Raw genomic sequence first — 25,562 nt, forward strand, 5'->3', positions numbered from 1 at the left:
GAGTGTCCAAGTTACAGTTTGACTTAATTCTGCTTGAAATACTGTGGCAAGACTTGAAAAATGCTGTTTAGCCATGACCCCTACATCTTGACAGAGCTTGACAATTTTTTTTTACAGAATAATGGGCTAATATTGCACAATCCAGGTGTGCAAAGCTTTTATAGACTTACCCTAGAAGACGCGCGAGTGCCTTTTTTCGGTCGGAACCAGCCCTCATTAGGAAGATTGTTGACCTTAGAGCGGCAAGCTGCATGGCTCTAATTGTCCAGAAGGGGTCTCCCCTTTCCCATCTTCTACTGTTGTTCACTCTGGAAGATAGCTAGCCAGCCATGTCAACGGTTCCCGGTGATGAGCGTAGTAGGATTGTCTCACTTACATTCACTTCTCTAGATATTTGACTCACGACAGCCAAGCAGCTGTCTAAATGATTGTCTGAGAGGTGCGCTCCTCACCCATACCTCGTGTTGATTATTCAGGATTCGAACCACGATGGTCATGAGCTGCAGCTTGCCGTCTCTCTGGTCTAAAGGAAGGTGAGTTTATTTCTTCACCTCGTGTTGAAGTTCCAACCATTTAACCCTAACCCATTTCAAGGGAAGGTGTCTGAATACTTTCTGAATGCACTGTATATTGTAGTTTATCAGACACACCCCTTTGGAAATAGGCTCGTTCTGTCCCCCCACTCCAACATCATTTGATCATCATTTCATAAAGGATCTCATGAGAATATTGATGTTTATTAAAAAACAGTTATTCTCCAGCTTCTAACACACCCAGAGACCCTCAGCTTCTCTCCTACCTTGCATCCTGTCTGAAGATGAGATGTGGTGTTCGGGCTTGTCATTGCTGAGCGCTTCTCAGACGATTGTTTCTCCCAAAATGCTCATGACCCAGTTCAGTCAAGCTGTCGTGGCGCATAAGACTCTCCTGTCTCCTACTACTTTGTGTTCTGTGCTCCTCTCCTCCTTAGCGATGTGCAAGGGAGCGAGCGCCTCTGCGTGCCAGCGATTTAATAATTGAACATTTTCATTTGGACTGCGAGGGAGGAGATGAGGACGATATAGGGGGGAACAAGTGCATCAGGGGAAAGGAGGGAAAATGGTGAAGGAGAGAGATGGGGAGAGGGAGGGAAGCAGGATTCACACTGCATCAGTAGGGTGTGCTATACTCAGCCGTATTAGCTCCAGAGTGAAGGTGTGGAGAGGAGGGGGGTGGGGGGCATTGCTTTGTACTTTGTGATGAGAAACTCTCACTGTGTGTGTGTGTGTGTGTGTGTATGAACATACTTGTGCATGTTCACTTGTCTGTTTGTTTGGCCATGCATTCATCCCCATCCGTCCCACCTCTAGATGTGAGTGGGACACAAACCTTTGGCGTGCCATATTTGCCATCGAATGGATTTCCTCCAGACTACCTTTCAGAGCTCTCCGCTGGTGGGACTCGTACACACTGACCAATAATTACACACGACTGGCCGATTAGCACTAGATTTAAATGGAACCCAATGACAAGACAAGCAATTTAATAGCACCTGCAGCATGTACAGGGTGTGCAGCCACGGCAATCTGCTCGGTAGTTAGTGTAAGACAGAATTATGATGATGAAGCAGTTTATTCCTTGTTATAGCGTCATTTGGTAGAGACTAGATGAGTAAACCCATAACAAAGTGAAACATGTGGCCATTGAACTTATAGAGAGAGGTATTATATCTTCATTTGTTCACTCTGTTGTCACAGAGAACTTCCCTGCGCCACAGAATTGACATCAATTCACTTCAGTGGTCTTTCTCTTTCGCTCGCTCAAATTCTACAGCACCTGACATAAATGTCCTACTACTGTAGGTCCTATCAAAACTGATTTCCCGTTAGAATGTATTTATTTTTTAATAATCAAATCCTCCTGCTGCAGTATTATTTTACTCCTGCGACAAAAGTTCTCCCATCTCCACAGACTACCTCTGGAGCGCTGTCAGAGTGACCATCGGCTTTCTCGGCCACCTCCCTGACCAAGACCCTTCTCCCCTGATTGCTCAGTTTGGCCGGGCGGACCGCTCTAGAAAGAGTCTTGGTGGTTCCAAACTTCTTCCATTTAAGAGTGATGGAGGCCACTGTCTTCTTGTGGACATTCAATGCTTCATAAATGTTTTAGTACCCTTCCCCAGATCTGTGCCTCGACACAATCCTGTCTTGGAGCTCTATGGACAATTCCTTCAACCTTGTGGCTTTGTTTTTGTTCTGACATTCATTATCAACTGTGGAACCTTATATAGACAGGTGTGTGCCTTTCCAAATCATGTCCAATCAATTGAATTTACCACCGGTGTTTGGTAAAATACCAAGTCCATATTATGGCAAGAACAGCTCAAATAAGCAAAGAGAAACAACAGTCCATCATTACTTTAAGACATGAAAATCAGTCAGTTGGGAACATTTCAAGAACTTTGAAAGTTACTTCGAGTGCAATCGCAAAAACCATCAAGCGCTATCATAAAACTGTCTTTCATGAGGACCGCCACGGCAAAGGAAGACCCAGAGTTACCTCTGCTGCAGAGGATAAGTTCATTCGAGTTACCAGCCTCAGAAATTGCAGCCCAAATAAATGCTTCACAGAGTTCAATTAACAGACACATTGCAACCTCAGCCTTTCAGAGGAGACTGCATCAATCAGGCCTTCATTGTCGAATTGCTGCAAAGAAACCATTACCAAAGGACACCATTAATAAGAAGTGACCAGCTTGGGCCAAGAAACATGAGCAATGGACACATTTGTCCTTTCGGTCTGATGAGTCCAAATTGGAGATTTGTCGTAATCACCGTGAAGCATGGAGGTGATGGTGTGGGGGTGCTTTGCTGCTAACACTGTCTGTGATTGATTTAGAATTCATGGCACGCTTAACCAGCATGGCTACCACAGCGTTCTGCAGCCATACGCCAGTCCCACTAAGCCCAAACCAGATGGGATATCATTTGTTTTTCAACAGGACATTGACCCAACACACCTCCAGGCTGTGTAAGGGCTATTTGACTAAGAAGGAGAGTGCTGCATTTGATGACCTGGCCTCCACAATCACCCAACCTCAACCCAATTGAGTTGGTTTGGGATGAGTTGGACCGCAGTGAAGTAAAAGCAGCCAACAAGTGCTCAGCAAATGTGGGAACTCCTTCAGGACTGTTGGAAAAGCATTCCAGGCGAAGCTGGTTGAGAGAATACCAAGTGTGTTCAAAGGGTGGCTACTTTGAAGAATCAAAAATAAAATGTATTTTGATTTGTGTAACACTTTAATTTGGTTACTACATGATTCCATGTGTTATTTCATTGTTTTGATGTCTTAGCTATTATTCTACAATGTAAAAATTTAAAATACCCTGGAATGAGTAGGTGTCCAAACTTTTGACTGTTATACTGTTTGTGTGTGTGTGTGTGTGTGTGTGTGTGTGTGTGTGTGTGTGTGTGTGTGTACGTACATACAGTATATACATAGTGTATATATACTACACACTACCGTTCAAAAGTTTGGTGTCGTTTAGACATTTTACTTGTTTTTGAAAGAAAAGCATAACATTTTTGGTCCAAATTGATCAGAAATAGTGTTGACATTTTTATTATTGTAAGTGACTATTGTAGCTGGAAACGGCTGATTTTTAATGGAATATCAACGTAGGCGTACAGAGGCCCATTTATCATAAACCATCACTCGTGTTCCAATGGGACCTTGTGTTGGCTAATCCAAGTTTATCATTTTAAGAAGCTAATTGAGCTTTAGAAACCCCTTTTGCAATTTGTTAGCACAGCTGAAAACAGTTTAAAGAAGCAATCAAACAGGCCTTCTTTAGACTAATTGAGTATCTGGAGCATCAGCATTTGGTTTCGATTACAGGCTCAAAATGTCCAAAAACCAAGTACTTTATTCTGAAACTCGTCAGTCTATTCTTGTTCTGAGAAATGAAGGATATTCCATTCGAGAAATTGCCAAGAAACTGATTATCTCGTTGTTTATAATCAATCCTCAAGGTGTTTTTCAAATATCTATTCGATAATATATCAACCGGGACTGGTGGCTTCTTAGTAGGATAGAGAGAAACAATGGCCGCATTTGTCATTTACGCACCAAACACTATGAGAGACTTCAGCTGACCACTGACGCAATGTTGACGTTCAGGCTCATTTTTCAAAATAAAAGCCTGAAACGATGTATTGTGACACTAGACCCATTAGGGAAGCCATAGAAAAAAGGAATCTGGTTGATATCTCATTCACTGCTCAATAGGGACGCATAGGAACGCAGAGCCTTCTAAATAAGAGTCCCTTCCTGTTTGGATTTTTCTCAGGCTTTCGCCTGCAACATCAGTTGTGTTATACTCACAGACAATATTTTTACAGTTTTGGAAACTTTAGAGTGTTTTCTATCATAAGCTGTCAATTATATGCATATTTTAGCATCTTGTTCTGACAAAATATCCCGTTTATTACGGGAACGTTATTTTTCCAAAAATGAAAATACTGCCCCCTAGTCACAAAAGGTTGATGGACACAAATGTGCTTTTCTTTCAAAAACAAGAACATTTCTAAGTGACCTCATACTTTTTAACGTGTGTGTAAACTCAACAAAAAATTAAATGTTCTATCACTGTCAACTGCTTTTTATTTTCAGCAAACTTAATATGTAAATATTTGTATGAACATAAGATTTAACAACTGAGACATAAACTGAACAAGTTCCACAGACATGTGACTAACAAATTGAATAATGTGTCCCTGAACAAAGGGAGATGCATGAAGTACTGCTGTGCATCTCCTCCTCATGGACTGCACCAGATTTGCCAGTTCTTGCTATGAGATGTTACCCCACTCTTCCACCAAGGCACCTGCAATTTCTCGGGCATTTCTGGGGAGAAATGGCCCTAACCCTCACTCTCTGATCCAATAGGTCCCAGACGTGCTCAATGGGATTGAGATCCGGGCTCTTCGCTGGCCATGGCAGAACACTGACATTCCTGTCTTGCAGGAAAGCACTCACAGAACAAGCGGTACGGCTGGTGGCATTGTCATGCTGGATGGTCATGTCAGGATGAGCCTGCAGGAAGGGTACCACATGAGGGAGGAGGATGTTTTCCTTGTAATGCACAGCGTTGAAATTGCCTGCAATGACGACAAGCTCAGTCCGATGATGCTGTGACACACTGCCCCAGACCATGATGAACCCTCCACCTCCAAATCGATCCTGCTCCAGAGTACAGGCTTCGGTGTAACGCTCATTCCTTCGACGATAAACGCAAATCCGACCATCACACCCAGTGAGACAAAACCACATCCGTGAAGAGCACTTTTTGCCAGTCCTGTCTGGTCCAGCGACGGTGGGTTTGTGCCCATAGGCGACATTGTTTCTGGTGATGTCTGGTGAGGACTTACCTTACAAAAGGCCTACGAGACCTCAGTCCAGCCTCTCTCAGCCTATTGCGGACAGTCTGAGCACTGATGGAGGGACTCTGCGTTCCTGGTGTAACTCAGGCGGCAGTTGCCATTCTGTACCTGTCCCGCAGGTGTGATGTTCGGATGTATCGATCCTGTACATGTCTCGTTACACGTGGTCTGCCACTGCGAGGACAATCAGCTGTCCGTCCTGTCTCCCTGTAGCGCTGTGTTAGGCGTCTCACAGTACGGACATTGCAATGTATAAAGTCCAGGTTATTTCCTTGAGAGACATTTCGGCTGGGGCGAGAATACGGCCGTACTTAAGAAAATGATCTCTGAAGGTAATGTAATCGGCATTAGATGGTGAGGTATTCCAGATCGGGAGACCAAAAGTTCCTGTACGTTACCATAATCACACCACAAGAAGTCAATCATGAAACGTACACCTCCAGTTTTCTTTTCCAATGAGAGTTATCGGGGAACCCCACTGGCTGAATGGTCAGAGACTGTAGTTCCTGAGAGAGCCATGATTCCATAAAACAGAACGTTAGTTTGGAAGGAAATATTAGCGAGCAATATACTCGGAAGCGGTGGAGGTTATGCATACCTCCTGAGTCTGACTAGAAGCCCACTCTTTATTCCTATTCTACTGCGGCGGTGTTTTGGAGCAGCCCCCGGGATGAATGAAACTGCCTCGGGGTGTTCAAACAAAGGGTCCAATTTAGGAAAATCACACTTCTGGTTGAAATGCTGTAGAGTGATTGCCGATCTTATAGCCACCAATTAATTTTGGCTGTTAATAATGCAAGAAACATTCTGAGCAAGTAATGTATGAAATAACACGCACACAAAACATACTGCTATGTGTCGGTACTGGTATTTCCTCCTAGATCTGTACTATCAATGGGCTGTTTTCTGTTAGATCTATTTGAATAGAGAACCATTGCTTGCCAAGAAAACTATCAGAAAACCCTCTCAATGGACTGTTGAATCCTCCCTCATTGTACTGTAGTCCTCTGCTGCTGCTTTCAGATACTTTAAACAGCAAATCTGACATTATCGTCACACGGAATTGCCACCTAGGGAGTTTTCTATTCGGAAGTTGGAAAACTTTGTGTGTCATCCTCTCTGTTGTACTGCTCAGGGTTAGTGTGAGTTCGTCTGTGACGTGTATTACGCTGTCTGTGTTTTCACTTGGGTGTGTGTGCAGGTACGAATTTGAATTTGCGATTCACCAGTTCAATTCTCTCTGTTTTCTCTTTCACAGCCCGGATGACATCGGAAGCTGCTGGTATATCCTACTGTCCGGGTCTGTCTTCATCAAGGAGTCCATGTTCCTGCCAAGAAGCAGGTACGAATAACAGCAAGTTGGGACTGGATTTGATCAAATTGTCGACCATTTTGTAATCACGTTTTTGACCCAAGGGTGTCTTATATCAGAGTAGGACTATATGTGCATTGGACTACAGACACTACAGGTGCAGACAAGTGAATAAAACTATGATTAATGTCACCGACTGAAATGTTAGGCTCACTGACTGAATTATTCGTCCCCCCCGACTGAATTATTTGTCTCCCTGTCTAAAATGTTAGTCTCAATAAACGCAGTGATGAAATCCAGTCTTGCATACGGGATTCGCTTTCCCTACTGTGGGTGTCTTGAAACAATGCTCCTTTATGTAAAAAAATGTCAATACGAAGCACTGTGACTTAAGAAGCTTAGCTCTAATTATTCTGTCATATCTCAGGGTCAGTAACACTCATAACTCATATGCATGTCTGGAGCATCGTTGCCACAGGCCCGCGTTCCACTCCACCTGAAAAATGCCAAGAATCGGACAGCCGCTACCCACGCTCAAAATGTACCTTTCCCCTTTCCAAGGTGAAAGTGTGTCTCCTTGAGAGGGATTTTAGGATATTGGCAGATTAGACTTTAATGCTTGAGAGGAACCCACTAGGGAGAATGGGTCTGAAACTGTTTGCTCAGCGTATGATGCAGGCACACAGGGAGGCACTTAGTTGTGCAGGAGGAGCTATATGGGTTTAATATTTGCCCACTTAGTTGTGCCGGAGGAGCTATATGGGTTTAATATTTGCCCACTTAGTTGTGCCGGATGAGCTATATGGGTTTAATATTAGCCCACTTAGTTGTGCAGGAGGAGCTATATGGGTTTAATATTAGCCCACTTAGTTGTGCAGGAGGAGCTATATAGGTTGAATATTCACCCATTTGTTTTTGGAATAATGCACCGTACACTGTGACAGATAATCATATCACCTGTGCTGTTTCAGCCCAATCTTTACAATACATGAAGGGAAAGATAATGTACAGTTGAAGTCGGAAGTTTACATACACTTGGGTTGGAGTCATTAAAACTCGTTTTTCAGCCACTCCACAAATTTCTGGTTAACAAACTATAGTTTTAGCAAGTCGTTTAAGACATCTACTTTGTGCACGACACAAGTCATTTTTCCAACAATTGTTTACAGACAGATTATTTGACTTATAATTCACTGTATCACAATTCCAGTGGGTCAGAAGTTTACAAACACTAAATTGACTGTGCTTTGAAACAGCTTGGAAAATTCCAGATAATGATGTTATGACTTTAGAAGCTTCTGATAGGCTAATTGGCATAATTTGAGTCAATTGGAGGTGTGCCTGTGAATGTATTTCAAGGCCTACCTTCACTCATTGCCTCTGCATGGGAAAATCAAAAGAAATCAGCCAAGACCTCAGAAAAACAATTGTAGACCTCCAAAAGTCTGGTTCATCCTTGGGAGCAATTTCCAAACGCCTGAAGGTACCATGTTCATCTGTACAAACAATAGTACGCAAGTATAAACACCATGAGACCACGCAGCCTTCATAGCGTTCAGGAAGGAGACGCGTTCTGTCCCTTAGAGATGAATATACTGTGGTGCGAAAAGTGCAAATCAATCCCAGAACAACAGCAAAGGATCTTGTAAAGATGCGGGAGGAAAAAGGTACAAAAGTATCTACATCCACTGTAAAACAAGCCCTATATCAGCGTAACCTGAAAGGCCACTCAGCAAGGAATAAGTCACTGCTCCAAAACCGCCATAAAAAGTCAGACTACTGACTGCACATGGGGACATCCGTTAGGAAGTTAAAGCTTGGTCGCAAATGGGATCTTCCAAATGGACAATGACCCCAAGCATACTTTCAAAGTTGTGGCACAATGGCTTACGGACAAAGAAGTCAAGTTATTGGAGTGGCCATCACAAAGCCCTGACCTCAAACCTATAGGACATTTGTGGGCAGAACTGAAAAAGCTTGTGCGTGAGCAAGGAGGCCTACAAACCTGACTCAGTTACACCAGCTCTGTCAGGAGGAATGGGACAAAATTCACCCAACTTATTGTGGGAAGCTTGTGGAAGGCTACCTAAAACGTTTGACCCAAGTTAAACACTTTAAAGCCAATGCTACCAAATACTAATTGTGTATGTAAACTTCTGACCCACTGGGAATGTGGTGAAATTCATAAAAGCTGAAATAGAATGATTTCTCTACTATTATTCTGACATTTCACATTCTTAAAATAAAGTGGTAATCCTAACTGACCTAAAACAGGGAATTTTTCCTAGGATTAACCTCTCTAGGCTAGGGGGTGGTATTTTCACATCCGGATGAGAAGCGTGCCCAAAGTAAACTACCTGCTACTCAGGCCCAGAAACTAGGATTATTAGTAGATTTGGATAGAAAACTGTTTGGATAATGTCTGAGTATAACAGAAGTTACTGGCAGGCGAAACCCAGAGACAAACCATCCAGGAAAACATTGTTTTGAGGTCACTCTCTTTTCAGTGGGTTTTGATGGGGATCTAGGCACTTGCTTGCAGTTCCTATCACTTCCAGTGGATGTCAACAGTCTTTAGAAATTGGTTGATATTTTTCCTTTGAGAAATGAAGAAGTAGGGCTGTTCAGAATGAGGGTTGAGTCTAGTGTACTGTTTGTTAGGGGCGAGCGACCACTTAGTTTTTATCCGCTGTTGAACGCAGTTTATTCCTTCAAAAAAATTAAGGGAACACTAAAATAACACATCCTAGATCTGAATGAATGATAAATTGTTATTAAATACTTTTTTCTTTACATAGTTGAATGTGCTGACAACAAAATCACACAAAAATGATCAATGGAAATCAAATTTATCAACCCATGGAGGTCTGGATTTGGAGTCACACTCAAAATTAAAGTGGAAAACCACACTACAGGCTGATCCAACTTTGATGTAATGTCCTTAAAACAAGTCAAAATGAGGCTCAGTAGTGTGTGTGGCCTCCACGTGCCTGTATGACCTCCCTACAATGCCTGGGCATGCTCCTGATGAGGTGGTGGATGGTCTCCTGAGGGATCTCCTCCCAGACCTGGACTAAAGCATCCGCCAACTCCTGGACAGTCTGTGGTGCAACGTGGAGTTGGTGGATGGAGCGAGACATGATGTCCCAGATGTGCTCAATTGGATTCAGGTCTGGGGAACGGGCGGGCCAGTCCATAGCATCAATGCTTTCCTCTTGCAGGAACTGCTGATTCACTCCAGCCACATGAGGCCTAGCATTGTCTTGCATTAGGAGGAACCCAGGGCCAACCACACCAGCATATGGTCTCACAAGGGGTCTGAGGATCTCATCTCGGTACCTAATGGCAGTCAGGCTACCTCTGGCGAGCACATGGAGGGCTGTGCGGCCTCCCAAAGAAATGCCACCCCACACCATGACTGACCCACCGCCAAACCAGTCATGCTGGAGGATGTTGCAGGCAGCAGAACGTTCTCCACGGCGTTTCCAGACTCTGTCACGTCTGTCACGTGCTCAGTGTGAACCTGCTTTCATCTGTGAAGAGCACAGGGCGCCAGTGGCGAATTTGCCAATCTTGGTGTTCTCTGGCAAATGCCAAACGTCCTGCACGGTGTTGGGCTGTAAGCACAACCCCCACCTGTGGGCGTCGGGCCCTCATACCACCCTCATGGAGTCTGTTTCTGACCGTTTGAGCAGACACATGCACATTTGTGGCCTGCTGGAGGTCATTTTGCAGGGCTCTGGCAGTGCTCCTCCTGCTCCTCCTTGCACAAAGGCGGAGGTAGCGGTCCTGCTGCTGGGTTGTTGCCCTCCTACGGCCTCCTCCACGTCTCCTGATGTACTGGCCTGTCTCCTGGTAGCGCCTCCATGCTCTGGACACTACGCTGACAGACACAGGAAACCTTCTTGCCACAGCTCGCATTGATGTGCCATCCTGGATGAGCTGCACTACCTGAGCCACTTGTGTGGGTTGTAGACTCATGCTACCACTGGAGTGAAAGCACCGCCAGCATTCAAAAGTGACCAAAACATCAGCCAGGAAGCATAGGAACTGAGAAGTGGTCTGTGGTCAACACCTGCAGAACCACTCCTTTATTGGGGGTGTCTTGCTAATTGCCTATAATTTCCACCTGTTGTCTATTCCATTTGCACAACAGCATGTGAAATTTATTGTCAATCAGTGTTGCTTCCTAAGTGGACAGTTTGATTTCACAAAAGTGTGATTGACTTGGAGTTACATTGTGTTGTTTAAGTGTTCCCTTTATTTTTTTGAGCAGTGTGTGTGTGTGTGTGTGTATATATATATGTGTATATGTATGTATGTATGTATGTATGTATGTATGTATGTATGTATATGTATGTGTGTGTGTGTATATATATATATATATGTGTATGTATGTATGTATGTATGTATGTATGTAATCATAATTGTAGTAACAATAAGGATATCAAAAAAAGGGAGGGTATAGGAGTGAGAGCTGCGTGCGTATTACTCCCCACTAGTCAAAATTGTAGCCTGTTGCACCAGAGTTCATGTATATGGCCTGCAGAGAAGGACTGGTGGAAGAAAGGGTCACCCTCGCACCACCCCACCCCTGGCCTGTATGCTCCCAGGCCTGCAGGAAGTGAGCTGTGCACTGGAATGTTGGCCAGAGTACGCACAGCGTAGCTAGAGACAGGCACACACACACCACACCCTCTCACACACTCACTCACTCAAACACCAGCAGGATGGTGCAACTATGAGCGGAGTGAAATGCTGCGATTGATCAGAACTTTTCCCAACTGGATGTACTCGTCTAGGTGGTTGTAGACTGAGGAAGGACTTTGAGAGGGAGAGAGAGGATATACATACCAGATGACAGACCTCTGGCAGGTATGAGTTCATTGCGTTTTTCTTAACTTCCAGGCACGAGGCGTGAGTCTGTGAGACATGTTTTCCCTAGGAGGACCAGCACACAGTAGCACAATGGTAACCGGTTGTAGCTGAAATTATGACTTTTCTCCAGCAAGGGAGCTGGTGGGTTCAACGATTAGAGTATATGAAAGATGTCAGGGATGCAAGGCATGTTTTTCAAAATTATTTTGTTATTGTTAGCGAGCACACTGTGCCTCCAGATCAGCTCAGCAGAGAGATTTGTTGGGTTGAGGTTATACATCCGTTTGGCAACTGAACTAACACTACATTTAACTTTTGTGCTTTTGAATTTGTGGGGAAAGTTATGAAAGGAGTAGACACTAGGCATGATTTGATATTTTGAGATGCACTCCAATCGATGTGTACCCAAAATGGATGCACTCCACCCTATTTCAGCGTCATTGAAGCATCAAGTTATATTTCGGGAAGTAAAATGTATGAGTCATTAGTCACAAGTCACTTGTGAATTCTTTGCCTGGATGTCGGCTTCTATTTACAGTTCAGGAAAGCTACCATGTGCCCGAACGGCAGGTTTTGTGTTTGTGTTGGATGGGCGAGAAGGTATCAGACACTCTGCACTCTTTCGATGCCCTCTAACCATCTTGACTGTCTGTTTAGCCTTTGGTCGGTTGGAGTTGGTTGGAGACCTTCAACTATTAGTTTCCCGGTCATGTTTTCATTGACTTTGATTATAGTGATCGACAGATTTAGATTTTTCAACGCCGATACAGATTATTGGAAGACCAAAAAAAGCAGATACCGATTAATCGGCCAATTTATTTTTATTTGTAATAATGACAATTACAACAATACTGAATGAACACTTATTTTAACTTAATATAATACATCAAAATCAATTTAGCCTCAAGGGTATCCTAGTGGTTAGTGTTCTACTAGTAACCGAAACGTTGCAAGTTCAAATCCCTGAGCTGACAAGGTACAAATCTGTCGCTCTGCCCCTGAACAGGCAGTTAACCTACTGTTCCTAGGCCGTCATTGAAAATAAGAATTTGTTCTTAACTGACTTGCCTAGTTAAATAAAGGTAAAAATAAATAAATAATGAAAGATGTTCAATTTGGTTTAAATAATGCAAAAACAAAGTGTTGGAGAAGAAAATACAAGTGCAATATATTGCATGTGAAAAAGCGAACGTTTAAGTTCCTTACGCAGAACATGAGAACATACAAAAGCTGGTGGTTCCTTTTAACATGAGTCTTCAATATTCCCAGGTAAGAGGTTTAAGATTGTAGGAATTATAGGACTATTTCTCTCTATACCATTTGTATTTCATTAACCTTTGACTATTGGATGTTCTTATAGGCACTTTAGTATTGCCAGTGTAACAGTATAGCTTCCGTCCCTCTCCTCGCTCCTCCCTGGGCTCGAACCAGCAACACAACGACAACAGCCACCCTCGAAGCAGCATTACCCATGCAGAGCAAGGGGAACAACCACTCCAAGTCTCAGGCAAATTAGGCAGCCCAAACTGTTACATATACACTGACTCGTGCAATGAATGCAAGAGAAGTGACACAATTTCACCTGGTTAATATTGCCTGCTAACCTAGATTTCTTTAAGCTAAATATGCAGGTCTAAAAATATATACTTCTGTGTATTGATTTTAAGGAAGGCATCGATGTTTATGGTTAGGTACACATTGGAGCAACGATGCGCACTGCATCGATTATATACAATGCAGGACAAGCTAGATAAACTAGTAATATCATCAACCATGTGTAGTTAACTAGTGATTATGATTGATTGTTTTTTACAAGATAAGTTTAATGCTAGCTAGCAACTTACCTTGGCTTACTGCATTCGCGTAACAGGCAGTCTCCTCGTGGAGTGCAATGTAATCAGGTGGTTAGAGCGTTGGACTAGTTAACTGTAAGGTTGCAAGATTGAATCCCCCGAGCTGACCAGTTAAAAATCTGTTGTTCTGCCCCTAAGCGAGGCAGTTAACCCACCGTTGCTAGGCCGTCATTGAAAATAAGAATGTGTTCTTAACTTCTTGGTGACGGGGCAGTGTTTCCACGTCCGGATGAAATGCATGCCCAAATTCAACTGCCTGCTACTCCTCCCCAGAAGATAAGATATGCATATTATTAGTAGATTTGGATAGAAAACACTGAAGTTTCTAAAACTGTTTGAATCATGTCTGTGAGTATAACAGAACTTATTTAGCAGGCGAATCCCTGAGGACAAACCATTCAGATTTTTTTTTGAGGTCACTCTCTTTTCAATGGGTTTTCATTGGGAATCCAGATTTCTAAGGGACCTTCTTGCAGTTCCTATCGCTTCCACTGGATGTCAACAGTTTTTAGAAATTGGTTGCGGTTTTTCCTTTGTGTAATGAAGTATGGCCATCTTGAACGAGGGTCACTTGAAGTGTACTGTTAAAAAAATACCTAAAGTAGTTTGAAATGTTTTGGCAAAGTTTACAGGTAACTTTTGAGATATTTTGTAGTCACGTTGCACAAGTTGGAACCGGTGTTTTTCTGGATCAAACGTGCCGAATAAATGCACATTTTGGATATATATCGACGGAATTAATCGAACAAAAGGACATATTGGAGTGCCAACAAAAGAAGCTCGTCAAAGGTAAGGCATGAATTATATTTTTATTTCTGTGTTTTGTGTCGCTCCTGTAGGGTTGAAATATGCTTTCTCTCTTTGTTTACGGAGGTGCTATTCTCAGATAATAGCTTCGATTGCTTTCGCCAAAAATCATTTTTGAAATCTGACATGTGGGCTGGATTCACAACAAGTGTAGCTTTAATTTGCTATCTTGCATGTGTGTTTTAAGGAAAGTTAGATTTTTATAGTAATTTATTTGAATTTAGCACTCTGCATTGTCCCTGGCTTTTGGCCAGGTGGGACGCTAGCATCCCACATATCCCAGTGAGGTTAACTGACTTGCCTAGTTAAATATAGCTTAAATATATGTAAAAATAAAATAAAAATCGACGTCCAAAAATTCAAACTTCCCGTTATGAAAACTTGAAATCGGCCCTAATTAATCGGCCTTTCCGATTAATCGGTCGACCTCTATTTGATTACCCCTGAGGCACTCTCTCTGCCCACCTTCTTGCGGCTTCACCACCACCAAGCAGCAAAAGTCTTGCATAACCAGGGGATTAATCTTTGTTAAAAATGCAAGTCGAACTTGTAACCTTTACTGTTTCCATCTTCTGATTTACATTCCCAAACCCTAAACATATACCATTGTTATGACTCGTCTGGACAGGTGGGGTGAAGTTGTAGTGGGATTGACGCCTAAAAAAGGCCCACATGTGGAAGTCAACCCCCCTTCCCCCTACACTCTCTTTACGTACATAACCTTATTAGCTCATATATTGTGGCATTTGCAGAAAGGACACTATGAAATGGTGTGTTGGAGTACTTATGGAAAGGAATGTAAATAGAAGGGCATGGTTGAGCACGCTATTTGGTGGTCTCCCAGCTAAGAGGGCATAAGCCGCAGCTGAGGCAGTCTCATCACCAGTCAAGTCAAACAGTCATGATTGGCATTAACCCCACACAGCTTAACACACTCAACATATTGTAGTAGCCCTGCACATCAATCCTTCTTGAAGAACACGCTTAGATGAAATGTTTTTAAAACCATTCTCGTCAGTCATCAAATGTAACCTTGAAATGCTATAATTTAGGACTAATGGGAACAAACAGGATTGTGTAAGAAACATTGATAGGGTCAAACATGTGTAACAGTATTTATTCAGTCCTGCCCCTTGCCCCAACCTGGGCTTAAACCAGGGACCCCCTGAGCACATCAACAACTGCCTCCCATGAAGCATCATTACCTATTGCTTCACAAAAGCCACAGGAGTAACAACAACTTAAAGTTCTCAGACCGATTGACATCATAGAGTTGAAACTCTACAAGCGTGCACCACTAACTAGCTAGCCATTTTACACTGGTTACACTCACCCCTTTTGCACTTATTTTCTGCAGCAACCACAATACAGAGCCCAACCGAGTGATGCGGGTCCAGAGCATCAATGTAACACTGTTGCTTCCATCCCTCTCCTCGCCCCAACTTGGGCTTGAATCAGGGACCCTCTGAACACATCATCAACAGTCACCCTTGAAGCATCGTTACCTATCGCTCCACAAAAGCCATGGCCGTACATAGCAAAGAACACAACTACTTTGAGGTCTCAGACAGATTTTGAAACACTTTTAGCACACACCGCTAACTAGCTAGTTATTTCATACAGTTCACAATTGGAAGAAAAAACTTGAGTGGCAACTGCAGCATTTATATAAACAAAAACGACATGACTATAAATCCATGTACACGGTGTGTGGTTAAAATTGGCAAAAAACACATTTCTTTCCACAGGCTCATGGGGTGAGACAGGGATGCAGCTTGAGCCCCACCCTCTTCAACATGTATATCATCGAATTGGCACTACAACAGTCTGCAGCACCCAGCTTCACCCTACGGGAATCTGAAGTCAAATGTCTACTGTTTGCTGATGATCTGGTGCTTCTGTCCCCAACTGAGGGCAGCCTACAGCAGCACCTAGATCTTCTGCACAGATTCTGTCAGACCTGGGCCCTAATTGTAAATCTCAGTAAGACAAAAATGGTGTTCAAAAAAAGGTCCAGTTGCTAGGACCACAAATACAAATTCCACCTAGACACCGTTGCCCTAGAGCACATAACTATACCTACCTTGGCCTAAACATCAACGCCACAGGTAACGTTTACAATGCTGTGAAAGATCTGAGAGACACCATCAAAAGGAACATGAAATTCGACATACCAATTAGTATCTGGTTAAAATTACTTAAATCGGTTATAGAACCCATTGCCCGTTATGGTAATGAGGTCTGGGGTCCGCTCACCAACCAATAATTCACTAAATGGGACAAACACCAAATTGAGACTCTGCAAAGATATCCTCAGTGTCCCTAGTAAAACACCAAATAATTATTGTTGAAAAGAGCCGTTAAATTCTACAACCACCTAAAAGGAAGCGATTCCCAAACCTTCCATAACAAAGCCATCACCTACAGAGAGAAGAGTCCCCTAAGCAAGCTGGTCCTGGGGCTCTGTTCACAAACAGAGCCCCAGGACAGCAACACAATTAGACCCAACCAAATAACAAGAAAATAAAAAGATAATTACTTGACACATTGGGAAAAATTTACAAAAAAAACTGAGCAAACTAGAAAGCTATTTGGCCCTAAACAGAGTACACATGCCTGCCACTGTCTGACCCAAAAATGAAAGAAAACGGACTATATACAGACTGAGTGAGTATAGCCTTGTCATTGAGAGACCAACATAGGTAGACCTGACTCTCAAGAGAAGACAATGTGCACAATGCCCACAATGAGGTGGAAAGTGAGCTGCACTTCCTAACCCCCTGCCAAATGTATGACCATATTAGAGACGCATATTTCCCTCAGATTACGCAGATACATTAACTCCCATATCTACTGGGTGAAATACCACAGTGTGCCATCACAGCAGTAAGAATTGTGACCTGTTGCCACAAGAAAAGGGCAACCAGGGAAGAACCACACCATTGTAAATACAACCCATATTTGTTTATTTGCACGTTGCTACAACACTATATATACACTGCTCAAACAAAAATAAAGGGAACACTTAAACAACACAATGTAACTCCAAGTCAATCACACTTCTGTGAAATCAAACTGTCCATTTAGGAAGCAACACTGACAATAAATTTCACATGCTGTTGTGCAAATGGAATAGACAACAGGTGGAAATTTATAGGCAATTAGCAAGACACCCCCAATAAAGGAGTGGTTCTGCAGGTGGGGACCACAGACCACTTCACAGTTCCTATGCTTCCTGGCTGATGTTTTGGTCACTTTTGAATGCTGGCGGTGCTTTCACTCCAGTGGTAGCATGAGTCTACAACCCACACAAGTGGCTCAGGTAGTGCAGCTCATCCAGGATGGCACATCAATGCGAGCTGTGGCAAGAAGGTTTCCTGTGTCTGTCAGCGTAGTGTCCAGAGCATGGAGGCGCTACCAGGAGACAGGCCAGTACATCAGGAGACGTGGAGGAGGCCGTAGGAGGGCAACAACCCAGCAGCAGGACCGCTACCTCCGCCTTTGTGCAAGGAGGAGCACTGCCAGAGCCCTGCAAAATGACCTCCAGCAGGCCACAAATGTGCATGTGTCTGCTCAAGCGGTCAGAAACAGACTCCATGAGGGTGATGAGGGCCCGACTTCCACAGGTGGGGGTTGTGCTTACAGCCCAACACCGTGCAGGACGTTTGGCATTTGCCAGAGAACACCAAGATTGGCAAATTCGCCACTGGCGCCCTGTGCTCTTCACAGATGAAAGCAGGTTCACACTGAGCACGTGACAGATGTGAAAGAGTCTGGAGACGCCGTGGAGAACGTTCTGCTGCCTGCAACATCCTCCAGCATGACCGGTTTGGCGGTGGGTCAGTCATGGTGTGGGGTGGCATTTCTTTGGGGGGCCCGCACAGCCCTCCATGTGCTCGCCAGAGGTAGCCTGACTGCCATTAGGTACCGAGATGAGATCCTCAGACCCCTTGTGAGACCATATGCTGGTGCTGTTGGCCCTGGGTTCCTCCTAATGCAAGACATTGCTAGACCTCATGTGGCTGGAGTGTGTCAGCAGTTCCTGCAAGAGGAAGGCATTGATGCTATGGACTGGCCCGTCCGTTCCCCAGACCTGAATCCAATTGAGCACATTTGGGACATCACGTCTCGCTCCATCCACCAACACCACGTTGCACCACAGACTGTCCAGGAGTTGGCGGATGCTTTAGTCCAGGTCTGGGAGGAGATCCCTCAGGAGACCATCCGCCACCTCATCAGGAGCATGCCCAGGCGTTTGAGTGTGACTCCAAATCCAGACCTCCATGGGTTGATAAATTTGATTTCCATTGATCATTTTTGTGTGATTTTGTTGTCAGCACATTCAACTATGTAAAGAAAAAAGTATTTAATAAGAATATTTCATTCATTCAGATCTAGGATGTGTTATTTTAGTGTTCCCTTTATTTTTTTGAGCAGTCTATCTATCTATATATAATATGACATTTGAAATGACTTTATTCTTTTTGAACATTTGAGTAATGTTTACTGTTAATTTTGTCCTTTTTCACTTTTGTTTATTATCTATTTCACTTGCTTTGGCAATGGAAACATGTTTCCCTGGGATAGCAGTTTAAGGCCTTCCCCAAACTGTTGCCTCAAAGTTGGATGCACAGAATCGTCTAGAATGTCTTTGTTTGTTGTAGAGTTAAAATGTCCCTTCACTGGAACTAAGGGACTTAGCCCAATCCATGAATAACAGCTCCAGATCATTATTCCTCCTCCACCAAACTTTACAGTTGGCTCTATGCATTAGGGCAGGCTGCGTTCTCCTGGCATCTGCCAAACCCACATTTTTTCGTTCGGACTGCCAGATGGTGAAACGTGATTCAACATTCCAGAGAACGCATTTATGTTGCTCCAGAGTTAAATGGTGGAACGCTTTACACCACTCCAGCCGATGCTTGGCATTGCACATGGTGATCTTAGGCTTGTGTGCGGCTCCCGAAGAACAGTTCTTGTGCTGATGTTGCTTCCAGAGTGTTGCAACCAAGGACAGACGATTGGGGTCCCATTCTGTGAGCTTGTGTGGCCTACCACTTCACAGCTGTTCCGTTGTTGCTCCTAGATGTTTATTTTTCACAATAACAGCACTTACAGTTGACCGCAGCTCTAGCTTGGCAGATATTTGACAAACTTGTTGGAAAAGTGGCATCCTATGATGGGGCCACGTTGAAAGTCACTGTGCTCTTCAGTACGGGCCATTCTACTGCCAATGTTTGTTTATTTTTTTATTTTTTTATTTTTTATTTTGTACCTTAACTAGGCAAGTCAGTTAAGAACAAATTCTTATTTTCAATGATGGCCTAGAAACAGTGGGTTAACTGCCTGTTCAGGGGCAGAACGACAGATTTGTACCTTGTCAGCTCGGGGGTTTGAACTTACAACCTTCCAGTTTCTTTTCCAACGCTCTAACCACTAGGCTCAATTGTATACACCTGTCAGCAACAGGTGTGGCTGAAATGGACGAATCCACTAATTTGATGGATGTTCACATACTTTTGTATATGTATGTACACTGGGGGAATTTACACAACATAAACAAAAAATGATATGTACTGATATGTGACTCCGGGAGTCCCATCAACACACATTTTGGTGTTGATTTCAGTTTCAGTTTGGGGACTGAATGCATCATACAACTCTTGCAGTCTTCATTCTTCATCCAGGAATTGTCCACTTGAATTGTATTTTTACTTATCCAACTTCAAATCGAATTGTATTTGTCACATGTAGACCTTACTGTGAAATGCGTACTTATACGCTGTTCAAGGAGGAATGTTTGTCTATCGTTTGAACAGGAATAACATAAATTCCAGATTGAATCCCACCGATGCCAAGCAAAATGTATTAAAAGTAGTTTTCCCTAAACTCTTCTTTTTTTCTCTGTCATTTGTTCTCTCACCAGTTTTGGGAAGCGTTCTGCAGGGAGCCTGAGACGTGGATGTGAGTGCATCGTTCTGGAACCTTCGGAGATGATTGTGGTGAGTCCCGCCAGCGTTTCCAACTTTACCACAGTGACGCCACATCAGGCAACAGCACACCGCTTCATACACTAATGTATTGGGACGGGGGTTTATAAAGGCGACGTAGGGCTTATGGGGACGTGACTTAGCAACGACCTAACATGTTTAATGAGGACTTTTACACCCCATCTAATTTAGATGATGCGCCCACAATGTAAGTTTTATATTTAATTTTTGTTGCGGCGTAATATCAACTACAAGTAATGCTAGTGCTTCTGTTGACATGGCTTCAGCTATAGTACGTGCAGCAGTTTTCTTGTTCACTGCTCACTCACATACTTATATGTGATGAATATATATATGTGTCGCAGTTATTTCCAGTTATTTTTCACTCTTCAGTCGAAGGCTACAGTCTGTGATGTAACGTTTGACCCACTTGACACAGACCTTTTATAAAAAGCGACGTTGAAAACCAATCGATCCAGCTTTACTGGGACAATGCAATCTGCGGTCGAACAGTAGGCCTCCGAAGTGTGCTAGATCTTTAAAGATATGAAAGCCCACCCGTTATTTTCTCTCTGACGTGTGCAGGCACACACCACACACAATCATGCGCACACACATAATCGAGCACACACACAGACTACAATTTGACACCAATTTAATCACACACACGTCTCCTATTGCTCCGTTTGAACGGAGCAGTCATACTTAACCTATGTGTTAACCAGCATCTCCCATACAGCATGGTTGCAACTAAGATATCTTCCTAGTAATCAGTGTCCTATGGATTTCTATGATAATATTCATATAGGTGGTGCCTTTTTGTTAAATATATCTCCATCAGCTAAGCTCCAGCTCTTCTAATAGCCTTCTCTCTGTCCTGCTGTTGATCATTACCCCTTCCTGGCATGGTCCTCGGCTATTATGGGCGCAACAAGCTCCCTAGAATTACTGGGAGAATGGCGTTGGAGTGCTATGATACCGAGGCACCAGCGGCTCTCACACGCAAATCGAACCGATACTCGTACGCACGCACGCACACACTCAAACCAAATCAATACACACATACACAAACTGATACACATCACATGCACTTACTCTTGTTATTTCTCCTCTCTCATACACAACTGTCATCCACCACAGCTCCCCTGCTGTTGCCATAGCAGCAGTTGGTATGGCAGAGGGAGGCAGAGAGATTTGATGTGTAATCCCAAAGGCTAAGTGCTATGAAATGTGAAACCGCAGTAAAGAAGCTGGCAATGGAGGACAGTGTGCCAACTGTAAAGGCCTTAAATGTGCTATTCTAACACCAGGCATATGTCACCAGGCTGCTGCACACGACTGTTAAGTATCAAGTTGTAAAATGCTTTTCGTGATCAGAGAAAATATGTTTTGCTGCAGTATTTTGTACATGTCTTTCTGTCTTCCAATAGCCCATGCCTCACGAAAGTAGCTTTCTTTCTCCTCAAGCACAAGTTGTATTCATCATTTACCAGGCCAGTTTTGCCATTATCCCTTATGTGCCATTTCACGGGGCTGTGACTCTGGAAGGTGCTAGACAGCCAGAGCAGAGCCAGGGAGACAGTGTGATCGGGAGGGAGGGAGGGCAGCAGCTGACGGACGCCGAGTGGGGGGGGGGGTGTACGTGGGGGGGGGGTTAGGCTGACTCTGACTGTCTGACTGGACACTGACTGACTGGTTGACGCTGGCTGGCTGGTTGCCACTGACACGCTGGCTGATGCTGGCTGGCTGATGCTGGCTGACTGACGCTGGCTGGATGGCTGACGCTGGCTGGCTGGCTGATATGGACTGGCTGGCTGGCTGATATGGACTGGCTGGCTGGCTGATATGGACTGGCTGGCTGGCTGATATGGACTGGCTGGCTGGCTGATATGGACTGGCTGGCTGGCTGATATGGACTGGCTGGCTGGCTGATATGGACTGGCTGGCTGGCTGATATGGACTGGCTGGCTGGCTGATATGGACTGGCTGGCTGGCTGATATGGACTGGCTGGCTGGCTGATATGGACTGGCTGGCTGGCTGATACGGACTGACTGACTGGCTGGCTGGCTGATACGGACTGACTGGCTGATACAGACTGACTGGCTGGTACGGACTGGCTGGCTGGCTGATACGGACTGACTGGCTGGCTGGCTGGCTGATACGGACTGACTGGCTGGCTGGCTGGCTGGCTGGATGATACGGACTGGCTGGCTGGATGATACGGACGGACGGTCTGGCTGGCTGGCCGATACGGACGGTCTGGCTGGCTGGCCGATACGGACGGTCTGGCTGGCTGGCCGATACGGACGGGCTGGCTGGCTGGCTGGCCAATACGGACGGGCTGGCTGGCTGGCCGATACGGACGGGCTGGCTGGCTGGCCGATACGGACGGGCTGGCTGGCTGGCCGATACGGACGGGCTGGCTGGCTGGCCGATACGGACGGGCTGGCTGGCTGGTACGCTGGCTTGGGTGATGCTGGCTGACGCTGATTGACTGGCTGACGCTGGCTGGCTGGCTGACGCCGGCTAACACTGGCTTACTGGCTGGCTGACGCTGATTGACTGGCTGACGCTGGCTGGCTGGCTGACGCTGGCTAACACTGGCTTACTGGCTGGCTGTCACTGACTTGGCTGGCTGTCACTGACTTGGCTGGCTGACACTGACTTGGCTGGCTGACACTGACTTGGCTGGCTGACACTGACTTGGCTGGCTGACGCTCGCTCGCTGGCTGGCTGACGCTCGGTCGCTGGCTGGCTGACGCTCGGTCGCTGGCTGGCTGACGCTCGGTCGCTGGCTGGCTGACGCTCGGTCGCTGGCTGGCTGTCGCTCGCTGATGCTTACTGACTGGCTGACACTGGCTGGCTGACACTGGCTGGCTGACACTGGCTGGCTGACACTGGCTGGCTGACACTGGCGGGCTGGCTGACACTGGCGGGCTGGCTGACACTGGCGGGCTGGCTGACACTGGCGGGCTGGCTGACACTGGCGGCCTGACACGCACTGACTGGCTGGCTGGCTGACACGCACTGACTGGCTGGCTGGCTGACACGCACTGACTGGCTGGCTGGCTGACACGCACTGACTGGCTGGCTGGCTGACACGCACTGACTGGCTGGCTGGCTGACACGCACTGACTGGCTGGCTGGCTGACACGCACTGACTGGCTGGCTGGCTGACACGCACTGACTGGCTAACGCTGGCTGGCTGGCTGACACGCACTGACTGGCTAACGCTGGCTGGCTGACACGCACTGACTGGCTAACGCTGGCTGGCTGGCTGACACGCACTGACTGGCTAACGCTGGCTGACACGCACTGACTGGCTAACGCTGGCTGACACTAGCTGGCTGACGCTGACTGGCTGGCTGACGCTGGCTGGCTGGCTGACTGGATGACACTTGCTGACTGGCTTGCTGACTGGCTGGCTGACGCTGGCTGGCTGACTGGCTGGCTGACACTTACTGATACGCTGGCTGAAGCTGACTGGCTGACGCTGGCGGACACTGACTGACTGGCTGGCTGGCTGACACTGACTGGCTGGCTGACTGGATGACACTTGCTGACTGGCTGGCTGACGCTGGCTGGCTGGCTGACTGGATGACACTTACTGATACGCTGGCTGAAGCTGACTGGCTGGCTGACGCTAGCTGGCTGAAGCTGACTGGCTGGCTGACGCTGACTGGCTGGCTGACGCTGACTGGCTGGCTGACGCTGACTGGCTGGCTGACGCTGGCTGGCTGACACTGACTGGCTGGCTGACACTGACTGGCTGGCGCTGGCTGACGCTGGCTGACGCTGACTGGCTGGCTGACGCTGACTGGCTGGCTGGCGCTGACTGGCTGGCTGACGCTGGCTGGCTGACGCTGGCTGGCTGACGCTGGCTGGCTGACGCTGACTGGCTGACGCAGTGTGGCTGACGCTGGCTGGCTGACGCTGGCTGGCTGACTGGCTGGCTGACTGGCTGACTGACGCTGGCTGACGCTGAGACTGATACTGGTTGACTGATACTGAGACTGATACTGGTTGGCTGAGACTGATACTGGTTGACTGATACTGAGACTGATACTGGTTGGCTGAGACTGATACTGGTTGGCTGAGACTGAGACTGATACTGGTTGGCTGAGACTGAGACTGATACTGGTTGGCTGACTGATACTGGTTGGCTGACTGGCACTGACTGGCTGACTGGCACTGAATGAGATTGAGTCAATCTGAATCACATCAGGGCAAGGTATCTCTCTCTGTTTATTTTCTCTCTCCCCCTCCATCCCTCTTGATCTATTCCTCTGTTTGTCTTCTTTCGTTCACACCCTTCCCTTGCTCATTCTTTCTGTACCTCTCTCTCGCTCTCACACATATCCTTCTCTCTTTTTCCCCCTTCTCCTGGAGTTGTGAATGCTCCCGTTGATGTCGGAGAGGAGTGTTGAGGCGCAGCCCACAAACGTTGCTATTTTTACGCAGTGAGAGGGGAGGGAGGGGGCAAGGAAAAGAAGAGCCAGTCACTCCTTTATTTCCTCCTACCCTGTTTCCCCAGGTGGACTATATGGAGGAAAATGAGGAGTACTTCCAGAGGCAAGCATCACATCGTCAGTCCCGCCGCAGGTTCCGCAAGATCAACCAGAAAGGCGAGCGGCAGACCATCATTGACACAGTGGACCCGTACCCCACCGGCAAGCCACCCATAGTCAGGGGATATCACACGGTGAGTCACGTTTAGCTATCCGGCTCTTCCTCTGTCTTAGTTAGCAACTAGGGTGTTGTGTGTTGCTGGACATGCATGTGGCGCGAAGATGGCAAGTCCAGTTTGTGTAGTTTGAGTTTCTGTGTTGCCTTAGCTGGTTAGACGCTAACTTGTGTAACCTACTAGTTTGTACCTTGTAACCTACTAGTTTGTACCTTGTAGCATACTAGTATGTATCTTGTAGCCTACTAGTTAGTACCTTATAGCCTGGTCTCTGTAGTCTACTAGTTAGTACCTTATAGCCTGGTCTCTGTAGCCTACTAGTTAGTACCTTATAGCCTGGTCTCTGTAGCCTACTAGTTAGTACCTTATAGCCTGGTCGCTGTAGCCTACTAGTTAGTACCTTATAGCCTGGTCTCTGTAGCCTACTAGTTAGTACCTTATATCCTGGTCGGTGTAGCCTACTAGTTAGTACCTTATAGCCTGGTCTGTGTAGCCTACTAGTTAGTTCCTTATAGCCTGGTATGTGTAGCCTACTAGTTAGTTCCTTATAGCCTGGTATGTGTAGCCTACTAGTTAGTTCCTTATAGCCTGGTATGTGTAGCCTACTAGTTAGTTC

At 45.6% G+C, this 25,562-nt stretch overlaps 1 protein-coding gene across 16 annotated transcripts in view; it reads left to right on the forward strand.

The window, feature by feature from the left end:
- Nucleotides 1-25,562, forward strand: part of LOC139366366 (rap guanine nucleotide exchange factor 2-like) — a 149,774-nt gene that overhangs the window by 55,574 nt on the left and 68,638 nt on the right. For 15 of the 16 annotated variants that reach the window (XM_071103760.1, XM_071103764.1, XM_071103762.1 and 12 more), the window contains exons 4-6: nt 6,680-6,763; nt 20,198-20,273; nt 24,797-24,964. In XM_071103760.1, the coding sequence (XP_070959861.1) occupies nt 6,680-6,763; nt 20,198-20,273; nt 24,797-24,964 (328 nt within the window). Of the gene's footprint in view, nt 1-6,679; nt 6,764-11,384; nt 11,609-20,197; nt 20,274-24,796; nt 24,965-25,562 lie in introns of those variants that run through there. The other variant, XM_071103774.1, reaches the window with a different exon arrangement.

Source organism: Oncorhynchus clarkii, chromosome 14 (genome assembly GCF_045791955.1).
Source record: "Oncorhynchus clarkii lewisi isolate Uvic-CL-2024 chromosome 14, UVic_Ocla_1.0, whole genome shotgun sequence".
NCBI classification, from domain to species: Eukaryota; Metazoa; Chordata; class Actinopteri; order Salmoniformes; family Salmonidae; genus Oncorhynchus; species Oncorhynchus clarkii.